This window comes from Rhipicephalus sanguineus, chromosome 11 (assembly GCF_013339695.2).
Source record: "Rhipicephalus sanguineus isolate Rsan-2018 chromosome 11, BIME_Rsan_1.4, whole genome shotgun sequence".
Taxonomy (NCBI): Eukaryota; Metazoa; Arthropoda; class Arachnida; order Ixodida; family Ixodidae; genus Rhipicephalus; species Rhipicephalus sanguineus.
In genome coordinates this window covers 76,119,803-76,132,033 of record NC_051186.1, presented here as the reverse complement: position 1 = coordinate 76,132,033, position 12,231 = coordinate 76,119,803, and the positions used below count along the sequence as shown (strand labels likewise).

At 47.9% G+C, this 12,231-nt stretch overlaps 1 protein-coding gene across 2 annotated transcripts in view; it reads right to left on the bottom strand.

Annotated features, from left to right (window-relative positions):
• LOC119374291 (protein VAC14 homolog) overlaps window positions 1-12,231 on the bottom strand; it is a 53,879-nt gene that overhangs the window by 28,708 nt on the left and 12,940 nt on the right. For both annotated transcript variants that reach the window (XM_037644368.2, XM_049410974.1), the window contains exons 5-8: window positions 11,728-11,835; window positions 10,626-10,735; window positions 9,582-9,688; window positions 3,254-3,418 (exon numbers count right to left, since the gene is read on the bottom strand). In XM_037644368.2, coding sequence (XP_037500296.2) covers window positions 3,254-3,418; window positions 9,582-9,688; window positions 10,626-10,735; window positions 11,728-11,835 — 490 coding nt within the window. The remainder of the gene's footprint in view (window positions 1-3,253; window positions 3,419-9,581; window positions 9,689-10,625; window positions 10,736-11,727; window positions 11,836-12,231) is intronic.

Sequence of the window (12,231 nt, the reverse complement as noted above, 5' to 3'; positions counted from 1 at the left end):
ATCATACACAAGCAGGTTCATCCTAATGCTTAGAGGATCTTCTTGGGTCAATGCTGCGATGGAAAGCTGCTTTTGTTGCTGCAAGCGACGTGTACTCCGTGTAACCACGGCGCACTTGGCGATCTCGAACAAGGAGGCGGCAACATACAGCACATATATCGGCCATTAAATGTGCAAAGTACATTTACAGCATCGCCAACAGCACCATGCCACACACACTGCCGAGCAGACAGCTGAAGATGTATAAAGTGCTGTGATAGGGCTGTGGGCGATAAGGCCCACTGGGGTGCTTGCTGGTGCCCACCACATCACGCCTTCATGCTTTCCCATGCTTACCACTAAAGAGGTCACCGCACTGACACCGAAGTCAAAATCATTAGTCGACCAGTCTGCATTTCACAAAAAGGTGTAAGGCCTTTTGCAGCACATGTCTGGTTAGCCTCACCACGAGTTGGAGGGTTCAGTTAAACTTTACAGGATGAACCAGCATGGCTCAAGCACTCGGCAAATAGTACGCTCATACCAACTATACATGTTAGCCGTTAGTACAATTAAAAGGCTACCCTATGTGTACTACAGTCGAGCACGGATATATCAAACCCACATATATCGAATTTTCGGCTATATCGAACTCGTAAATTATCCCCTTGAAAATCCTTTGTAAAAGTATAGAAAGTTGCACGTTTATATCGAACGGTATTTTTACCCGCCATCGGATATATCGAACGCCACGCAAGCTGGAAGGTGCACTTCGGCACTCACTGCACCCCGCGACCTTCGTGGTACCGCGCTTCCACCGACACCCGAAACGCTCGAAAAACGTGAGGGCAAGAGGGCTCGGACTGTACTCTATTGGGCGCGTTCTCTAACTTGAGGAACTGTTTTTTTTTTCTTCTTTTGTCCTCTCTCTTTCACTCTTGTGCTTTCTCCACGTTACCGTCGGCTCGGAGAGCAGGAACGAAGGAGCCGGTGGCCTCCTCCTTTCGCCATTTCTTTCTTTTTTTTCTTTTTTGTTGCTGTTTTGTGAGCTTTGATCAGCCAACCACAGCCCGCGCCTTTTGTAATTGCTCAGCCAACCACAGCTCGCGCCTTTCGTACATCGCTGCTGCCCTCGCAGGTAGCCGGGTAGCATGATAGCCATCGCCGCCATCGCGACTGATCACGAACGCTTTGTTGGCGGAGTCCACTTCCGTGAATTTTCGCGTACCACAGCATTCCTCTTTTGCGTGCGTGCTGTGCAAAGGCGCTGCGGACTGCTTGAATTTTAGACTTCTCGTGTAGCAATGGCCAGCGTCAAGAAGCGCAAGAACCTTGACTTTGCGACGAAGTTGAAAGCCATAAAGCGTGTTGAGGTGGCGAAAAAAGTTCGACAATGGCGGACGACATCGGGATACCACGGAGCACTATGAGCACCTTGTTGAAGAACAAGGTGGATATCAAGGCAAAGGCGGCGGAGCAGCGAACGTTGAGAGCCTGTCGTGTGCGCGCTCCTGCCCACGGGAAAGTAGAAAAGGCACTCTATGCCTGGTTCAGAAATGCGCGCGAAGAACATTCCTGTGGATGGCCCAATGCTGATGGCTAAGGCCAAATGGTTTGCCGCCGCACTCGGTGAAGACGATTTTGCCGACAACACCGGGTGGCTTCACCGATTTAAGCAACGCTACAACATCGTCGGCAAACGACGAGCGCATAGACGACACGTTTCGCGAGTTGGCACCCCTCTTCCCGGCTGCCGTTCCACCCGAAGTGTCTGCGGACGATTTCGTGGAAGCGGACTGCAATGTTCAGGCTGTTGCGAGTCTCGCTGACAAGAACATTGTAGCTGCGGTCGCAGGGACCCAGGATGCCCAGGCCGACAGCTTAAGTGACGAGGAAGATCATCCGGACGAGGCGGCGACTACACGCGCGTACTCCGCCACTGAAATGGCGGCAGCGTTCAGTTTGATTCACTGTTGTTGCGGCGACATGGAGGGAGCTGGGCTGTCGCACCTGGACAGCCTCGATAAGATAGAGGCCAGCGTCTTCAATTTCATTTCAAAGACAAAGAAGCAGGCCAAGATAAGCGATTTCTTTTTCACGCCAGTAAAACGTTCTGTTGCATCGTGTGTGCGGAATTAGCTGTCAATTGTCGAATGCGCCGATTGTCGGTGATCGTCCGCCACTGGTAAGGTCTTGGGGCCTGTATTTCTTTATATTGAATTTTTTATATATCAAACTAATTCACGATCCCCTTCGAGTTCAATATATCCGTGTTCGACTGTATTTACAAAGTTTTACTGCACACATGCAACACACTAACCCGTGCACGTGAGCTTTGCTACTCCGAAAAAAGTGTTTAACTTGGCTCCAGCCCACAGTGACAACAGTGACGATGTCCACATCAACATTTGCAGCACCTGTCAAATGCATAACCTGCCAACCTGGCAATCTCGACCTTTGGGAGATTCGTAACGCAGTTGCAAGAGGAGGGGGGGGGGGATGTGAACATGAAAAAAAGTGGCATACATGGTTATTTATTGTTTCTCAAGGCCGCAGCAACATCATGTGCAGCCCTGAATGATTGCCACTAAACTTTCTCGGTCTCGGCGGTCGTACTAGTACTCGTGACTATACAACACGTGTGTAATTAAGGAACAAAATGTACAGTGTCTAGTGACAGCTAGTAGCCCATACTCAATCTTAGTACCCTTTTCCATGAGAGACCAGTGTACTGCGCTAAAAGTGACTTGAAAGGAATCACACAATAGAACAAGACCAGAAAATTTTATAACTGCTGTCCTCTGTTATCTTCTTTCGCAGTGGGTTTAGGGCTGTTTTGTGGGAGATTTGCAGCATGTCAGGTTTTGTTTTATCGGGGGACACCGATTTGCCAAAAGTTACTGAAGCAGTGGGTGGACAAATTTCACATATTCCGATACTACGCCATTAACTTGCACGGAAATCAGTGCTTGTAAAACAACGTTGACGGCATGCAAGATGACGGCATGTCTTCAGACAGCCACTTCGAAGGGAGTATTGAACGTGAATAAACTAGGGGTGTGCGAACGTTCAAAACTTCGAACGTTCCCGTATTCGATTCGATTCGCAAGGCACCTTGATTATTCGAAATACTCGAACACAAAACTTCGTAATAAGTAGTGAAATCAGCACAAATAATTACTTACCTGAGCTAAACATCGCCATACTTGATGCACAAACACACCAACTAGTTTCAGTTGCCTACACAACTACAACGGTAAAACGTTCAACTCACCTGCGGCATGGGCGTGCGAAGGCGATTCAGGTCGCCGGGGGTCGTCGTACGAAAGGGTGGGCAGGATGGCCTCAAGGATGCCCGCCGCGTGTGGCAGAAGCGTACGCCCAGATAACGCCACAAATTCACGCATCCAGCTGATGGCCGTGTACTGCACCAGCTCCTCTGTGACGAGAGAGACGGGCGTCGACTGCTAAATCACAGAAATGACTCCGGTAGATTCGAAACCACAGCAGGCGCTCCGTGACTGAAATTCTTTTAGAAAAATCAGAAAAAAGACGCGAGGTCTGCGTGGAACAAGCAACACATTCACTGCGAAAGCTGGAGCAGCAGCCTTTCTAGAGCCCGTCCTAAACTCTCTAGCAGCAGAAGAATTGATGTCTGGGCAAGTTGGAATTGGTTATGCATCTTCGAAACGGGCGGCGCAAAAACAAGGACAAAGGAAAGACTACACACCACAGAGCGCCTCTCTTCGAAACGGGCGGCGCAAAAACAAGGACAAAGGAAAGACTACACACCACAGAGCGCCTCTCTTTGAAACGGGTGGCGCAAAAACAAGGACAAAGGAAAGACTGCACACCACAGAGCGCCTCTCTTTGAAACGGGTGGCGCAAAAACAAGGACAAAGGAAAGACTGCACACCACAGAGCGCCTCTCTTTGAAACGGGCGGCGCAAAAACAAGGACAAAGGAAAGACTGCACCAGGGTGTCTACCGAGTTGACTTTTCTAAATTCCCTGAGTTTTCCAGGTTTTCCCTGAGTGTTTTTGCTAAAATTCCCTGAGTGAAGCAGAACTTTGTTTTATGTCAAGATGGGTAGAGACCATATCGCTCGGTGATGTCACTCTCTAATACTCACGTCAGAAAATAAGAACGACTTAATCCTATTTGAATAGTACATAGAACAGTTAAACCTCAATATAGCAAAGTTGGTAAAAGCGGCAACTCACTTCGTTATATCGAAACTTCGTTAAACTGAAATTCGACCTTTCATGCAAGGCATAGTTACTGAAGGATTAATCTTAAATTGAAGATGCCACAAGAATGCTCGACTAATATGGCAACATGAAAAAACTTTTTTGATTTTTGCGTGAAAAAAAAGATCAATTTTGTTGAGCGTGAGGTCAGCAATCACAGTTAGATGCCTTGCCAGAGTGTCACATGTAAATACGAAACAAATGCGGGTTTAATGCACTGTGGAATTGCGCTTGTTCTGCTGCTGCGGGTTGTCAAATCCTCGCGTGTTGCCCAGAGCAATGCAACGCCTTTTCTACCATGTTGCCCAGCCGAACCATTTGCTCTCCACGAACGCAAAACATCGAAAACCATCCGACGTTAGCAAAAAAGAGTCACAGTTTCACCGCGAGAGCAAAATAGTAAATCCGATAGCAACAAAGAGAAATTTTACATAAATATAGGCTAGCAGCTCGCTCCTTCAGGAAACGCAGCCGCTGCACTAAGAGAAGTGTCCTATCTATGGCTCAGGGGCGGATTCAGGTACCTAATGGGGGGGGGGGGGGTTGTACAAAGGCTGAAGCCCCCGCTCAGCAGTGCATTTTGGTGGGTCAGCATATTTACAACAGCCCAGAGGGGATTATTCGCAACTTTCACGGCCTAGAGAGGGCGCTAGTGGAAATCCAATATGGCTGTCGTTTAGGGGACCGTTCCGACGCCACCTGAGAGTGTGTCTGTCACTTCGAACCGCGTAGTCTTTCGGCTACAGCGGTCGTGTTGTCCACGGCTTTTTTTAGGAGGTCATTGACTCTTGGATGTATTACATCGCACATTGGGGGTTGAGAAACGCGTGTGCGGTGTACTTTTGAAGGAGGAGATGTTTTGAACGCCTGGCATATCATTTGCTGTGGTGTGAAGGAATGCACTGCTTCGTCGTTCAAGGATTATGCCTGCAGTCTTTCCAACTGCGGAAATGCCCACACGAAACGATAAAGGTAAGTCCACGTACTGTACTGGCTTGTTTGCTTTCCTCGTGTCCCTTTCTTCGATGGGGTATTCTCGGCGATTTTGCGTGTGTGACCGCACTTATGGAAGTGTAATTTTTTTTCCCGCTGATAGATAGTACAGAAACACCTGTTGCTCCCCGGGCCCGAACGCTGCCCGCGAACGAAGCGCTTGCTGCTGATGCGTGTGGTATGGAGTATATGCACACGGTCGTTCACTCTCAGATCATGCCAGCGGATGGCTGCGCTCTAGAGGATCAGTTCGTCCGAGGTGCCTTGCACGGAAGCAAAAGTGGGACAGGTGTAGAGCAACCTGAAGCTACTGTTTCTTGTCCTGTTTTCGCTTCGATGCATGGCTACGACGGAAGCAATGGCGCTCTGAAGAGCCCAGCCATCCGCTCGCAGGATCTAGCTAAGAGTGAACAACCGTGTACCTACAGTCGCGACGTCGCTGTTAGAACCCTATTATTGCTTTGCACGGCAGAAACTACGCTGCTTTTATGCGCTTGTATACAAAGGCACTCGTTGTATTTGACTGCTGAAGCGGGATTTATGGAGTAGCACAGCAGATGAGACATGCTTGGAAGCTGATTTCATCACCGCAGAAACACTAATTTCAAATCAAAATTTTATATCCATCATTTATATGTTCACAGATAGAGGACAACAGAAAAGAAATCTGCCAGTAGGGCTGCTGCACTAATCCGCAGCCCCACGCAATGATTGGCGTGTGGGCAACAGAAATAAAAACCAGTCAATAAACAAATGATGGTATGGGATCAGTGCAGAATATAAGTAAAAAACGACAGTCTACAAAAGAAGTATTTTGATGACAAAAAATTTGATGGAGTAATCCCCCACGCAGCTTAAGTGCTTCTTCACTACTACAGAAATAAATGCCGCGACTACAAATGTTTTTTGTTCTCTTGCAGGGTCACTGCTCGTGCAAAGCAGGAAACCTCGCCTTTGACTGCACGGCGTGTGCACTGCGGCACGCAGCAAATTTTGTGATTCTTGTACCTCTTGCCCATACTGAGGAAACAATAAAGGAAATAATTGCCACTACGACTCGCACTACCTGTCCGACTTCAGTAGTGCACTACAGTGTTCAGAAAAGCCGTCGTTAAACTCGCCAGCGACTAAAAATAAAGCACCAGCGAACCGCCCAAGTGGTGCCGACTGAACGCGGGAATGGGCTGGCTGCGTGGGCATCCCCTGAAGGACAGTTTCGACGGCTGCCGCATGGCGTCGCTACCATCTGTGAAAGTTGCGAATGGCGGTGCCTAAGAAGCCTTCGTTGCAAATGTGCATAGGGAAGCAGGAAAAGGTAGAGCGATGAGAGAGGTGGAGAGCAGGGACAAGATTCTCATTACCCCTTTTGGGCAGTGGCAGGCAAAGCAACCTGAAAAGGGGGGCAAACTCAACAGGCAGCCTGACAAAGGAGGTGGACGACAGGCACTGAAGGGAGGGAGCGGGGGCTGGCTTAAGGGGGGGGGGGAATCGCCGCTACGCCCTTCCTCTTTGGATTCGCCACTGCTATCTATGGCTTTGACGGAAGTTTTGTTTGCAATTAGAGCACAACACCTACAAAGGTATGAGCCGTCTGCTGATCCCCGCTAAAGATAGTCGCAGCGCACGCGACCACGCCCGCTGGTACAAAGTACGCACTTCCTGTCGAACTCACGCAGCCCCCCCCCCACCTCCCCAACCCGCCGGCTCCTATCTCCATGTGCCCATCGCGCGAACGAGACGGTCAGCTCGTTTTCATCTCTGCTTAAGCCCCGTTCGTCGGCAGCGCTCGCGCGCTTTCACTCGCGCATGGAGCATACGACGCGCGGGGTGATGTAATCGCGATTTGGACTAGATAAGGAAGATCACGGTGAAGGCAAAAAATTTGCGTCGGAGTGTCTATATAATTGCTATCGCAAAAAAAAAAACAATGTAGCTGCGGGCTAAGATCGCATGAAAGCACGGCAACAGCCTGAATTACGGCACATCCGATTATGGTGGAAACATTACTGTTTCCGACACTCGTGCGCCGAATCGAGCAAATGGGACCCGTGCTGGTGTCCGCGAATTTCGGACGCCGCTATGCCTTGGCTCTGAAAAGTTTTGTAATTCGGCTTTGTAGCAAACATCCACATGGTGTGGCTGGTAATTGCGAGCAGCAGCCTCCAAAATATCGGTCGACTGCCTAAAACTTGTTTCAGCAGAGCCCTCATCGGGAAAAAAAGAAAGAAAAAAAGCTTTCACTTGCTGTGAATGGGCCCGTTAGTTACGCTAGCTCTCGCCTGGAAATTTATTCCATTCTTCGCGGAGTCCTAAATAGCATCTTTGAAGCTCGAGATCAGAGCGAGTGAGCTCTCTGATAACAGCCAACAAGTGTCTTTTTTCTCGCCGATCGGGATGGCTTGCCAGATACCAGCCTTGTCGAAGACATCCGCTTCCTGAACGATCGCGATCGCTTGCAAGATAACTCAAGCTCGTTACATCTACTGCTACCGCTTCTACAACTAATCATGCTTGTTACTTGACACGCGGCGATAACAAAAACACCATATCGGGCGCTAACGCACAGCACGCGCCAGAATTACACCGCGTAGTCACAGAACACCCTGACAACATTGCGCGATACGATGTGTTATGGTTCATGGTTCCCGCATGCCACGCATTAGCCGGATTCTCTCCCACTTCACCGCTCCGAAGGCGATGACAGCATCGAGGTGCGCCACTTCCAGGCCGCAGCCGCAGCGGACGTTTGATTTGAAAAACGCGTTCACAAAATATCGAGCCAGCGCTACCGCGACTTTCGTTGCCTTTCAATAAAATTACTGTGAATTTTCCCTGATGGGAGCACAATTTCCCTGAGTTATACCTGAGAATTTCCAGACTACCCGAATTCCCTGAGAATTCCCGGTTTTCCCGGTCGGTAGACACCCTGCTGCACACCACAGAGCGCCTCTCTTTGAAACGGGTGGCGCAAAAACAAGAACAAAGGAAAGACTGCACACCACAGAGCGCCTCTCTTTGAAACGGGTGGCGCAAAAACAAGGACAAAGGAAAGACTGCACACCACAGAGCGCCTCTCTTTGAAACGGGTGGCGCAAAAACAAGGACAAAGGAAAGACTACACACCACAGAGCGCCTCTCTTCGAAACGGGCGGCGCAAAAACAAGGACAAAGGAAAGACTACACACCACAGAGCGCCTCTCTTCGAAACGGGCGGCGCAAAAACAAGGACAAAGGAAAGACTGCACACCACAGAGCGCCTCTCTTTGAAACGGTTGGTGCAAAAACAAGGACAAAGGAAAGACTGCACACCACAGAGCGCCTCTCTTTGAAACGGGTGGCGCAAAAACAAGGACAAAGGAAAGACTACACACCACAGAGCGCCTCTCTTCGAAACGGGCAGCGCAAAAACAAGGACAAAGGAAAGACTACACACCACAGAGCGCCTCTCTTCGAAACGGGCGGCGCAAAAACAAGGACAAAGGAAAGACTACACACCACAGAGCGCCTCTCTTCGAAACGGGCGGCGCAAAAACAAGGACAAAGGAAAGACTACACACCACAGAGCGCCTCTGTGGTGCTCTGTGGTGTGTAGTCTTTCCTTTGTCCTTGTTTTTGCGCCGCTCATTTCGAAGATGCACCTCTAGCAGCGACTATTACAAGTACAGTTGTAAAGTACCCACTATGCCAGAAATTATCACAATTTTGCAAAGTAGTGAAGCACCCACTATGCCATTATTTATCATTCTGTGGAGAAGCGAAGTACCCGCTACACATCTGTAAGGCATTATGTGCACTTTGTTGATGCTGTAGCTGATGACGAAAAATATGGCTGACCCCTTTGTAATGGGTGGGAAGCTTTAAACCACCCACTCGTTACAGAATTCACATTGTGTGACGCATGGTTGCTGTTTTACTCTTCTAACGTGCTATACTACATCTGTTAATTTAGTAAAACTTGTTGTTGGGCTAGTTGGTACATGCTTACTGAATTCTTCCTCGATAGTATGCGTCTTTTTTTGTATTTCAGTATACATCTGTTAACTTCATTCTATGCCTGACATGAAGCCTGCATAGGGTCTTTTTGAAAAGGCATTTCAAGCACCAGTGTGGCTCTGTGGTAGAATACTCGACTGCCAAGCAGAGGGCCTGGGTTCAAATCCCACTTGATCCAGGATATTTTTTTTCAATATTGTGCGCAATAGCAGCTACAGGCACCGGCAGTGGCAGACAGCTAGACCACCAAAATCGGCTGCTATTGTGATCTCATAACAGCTTTCACTGAAAACTGGACCCTGAGGGTGGTTCCAGCTTATAACGGGGAAGTACTAGGAAAAAGTGTGCGGACAAGAGTCTCCTCACCGGAGGAATGAGAGTGCACGATGAGGTTCCGGATCATGGCAGCAAAGTCCACTCGGTCGGGGTGCTTCAGTATGTTGCGCAGGAACTCGCTCAACGTTGTCTCACACCTGTAAAGGAGCAACATTAGGTCATACTGCAACGTTGCCATCCGATAGACGGGTCACAATTGGGGGGGGCTGGAACCCCACAAAAGAATTAAAGAAGCCCCTCACAGGCACCCATTAGAAATTTCAGCTACACACACAAGCTTGAAAAAATAAACTCGTAATTCCTGACTTTTCGTGTCGAAACCATGGTACAATTATGAGGCTTGCTGCAGTGGTGGCCTCTGGTTGAATTTTGGCAACCTGGGGTTCTTTGACAAGCCTAAACAGAGGGGCCTTTCAGCATTTCAACTCCATCGAAAAGCAGCCACTGTGGCCAAAAATCAAAATCCCTATCTCAGTTAACACTATCATTTCAATCCAGTAAAACCTCGTTATTTTTTATTACGTGGAACCAGATAAACTGCACAATTATTCAGGTGTGAATCTATTGAAATGCACCAAGAAAACAATAAATGAATGCTTATTGCATCGACGTGCATTTCTTTATTGGAGAAATGCATTTCTATTTTATTTCTATTTTGAGTCAAGGGAACCATTCTTGCTGGTCACAACCATGAGAAGCCAAGAAGAGCACAGGTAATGTTATTTGTAGCTTTAATTGAGGTGTGTGAAAAGAACTTGCCACCGGATATGAACTTACGACCTCTACACTGTGCGTGCATTGTGCTATCAGGGTTACGGAGGCGGCTGATGCCCCTTCCGTATTAATGTAGCGTACGCATCAATTAACAAGAATATTGCACATAGTATGCACAGTAATGAAACACTACTTCTTTACATATGTAACAAGCTTACATAGGCTCACATACGCTATTTCAAATCTGTTTTCCCAAAGTTTCACCTAAAAGCGGTATCCAACGCACTTAGACCACTTTCACGGGTCTATGGACAGCTGACTGGATAACATTGAAGGTCCCCCATATGGAGAGAAACTTACATTTTCTTGAGTTCAACCGAGGGGTCTTCTAGTATGTAGAAAAGGCCATCAAGGATTTCAGGCAGGAATATCAGCATGTCAATGTCAGGCACCGAGTTCATCACCGACACCTGGAATGAAGGTGCCAGGAAACGCAGAGATGAACATTGATGTCGAAAAATGGCTCATGTTGACATAGAATAATGTTTTGGCTCGAATGAACGAAAGTAGGGGAATTTAAGGGCTTGTTTTTCTTTGTTAGACACAACCTTAGTGAGAACCAACAGACCATCAAGTCAAGGAAAGTATAGGGGACGTTGTTTGCAGTAATTATGATATAAATGTGAAGAAATAAAGTACACACAAAGACAACTAGCCACAGCCAGGGGCCAAACCTGCAAGGTTTGCAGGTTTGGCCTGCAAACCTTGCAGGCCAAACCTTGCAGGTTAACCTGCGGGCCAAACGTGCAGGTTAAGGGGGCCGGCCTAGAATCGAGGTCGGACTACATTTGAGTAAATATGGCATGTAACAAGTGATCTGAATCAGAATGCCAATGCTGTCTACACTGCTGTCACCCTTGCTTAAAGGGACACTGAAGTGAAACAATGAATTAGTTTAGGCTAATAAATTATACTCTGAAAATTGTAGTGTCGTTAATTTCACCACCACAGGTTTAATGATAGATGAGAAAATCAAGGTAAAAAAATTCATTTTTAATTTCCTGCTGAAATCTCCGATGGCGACGTCCTAGGTTTCAAAGTGTTTTTTTGTATTTTGGCCACATTGCCCAACGAAATTTCCTAAAACTTGGTATGTTTAGTCTCGGGCTCCCTCAGAAGGCAACGTACTTCATTTTTATCGATTAGGAACTATGTAGGCCCTTGTGAGAACCGTCAAAATCATGACGTCACGGCGACTGGTGCCGGATCGTCAAGGTGGCATCGCCACACACACTTTCTTTTTGCACATTTTCTCACTTACCAAGCGCCTCCTCGCAGCAAGCGTGTTGTTTTTTGGTATTGTGAAAGAGTCATTTACTAATATCAGAAAAATCATTTTTCTCTTCAGTGTCCCTTCAAGAATGGCACTGCGGTTTTACGTGCAACGCCACCCGTCACTCACCCAAGAGACCACGAATGTTCGCGCAAAGTTGTTCTTCGTGTAGACCCGCTCGCGTAGCAACGGCATGAAGGCCACCAGGTCGAACGAAGAGCTCTCCGTGACAATGTCCTGCACAGAGAAGGCGGGAGATATTCCTCTTGTTAACCTGCCAGTGACAGAGTTTACTCACTTGTGCTCCACGTCTAGAGACCATCCCAGTTAAAAATAAAAACAAAAAGATATAAGAAAATGGCCAAGCGAAACGATTAACCATGTCAGATGCGGGGGCGAGGGAACGGCTACGAAAGCAAGAAAACTGGGTGTGGTATTTTTAGATCACTTTGAGAGACAGTCTCACTTTTGCAATATTTTGTACACATAACGTGTTGGCCAACAGCAAGCTCAGTATCTTGGCATAACGCCGAGAGTGCTGTCGGCCAGACATTTCGACACGCCCATTGCTGATTCTCGTGAGAATGACCTATCTCGGCACGTATTGAAAGCCTGAAACGATGCACAGAGGGA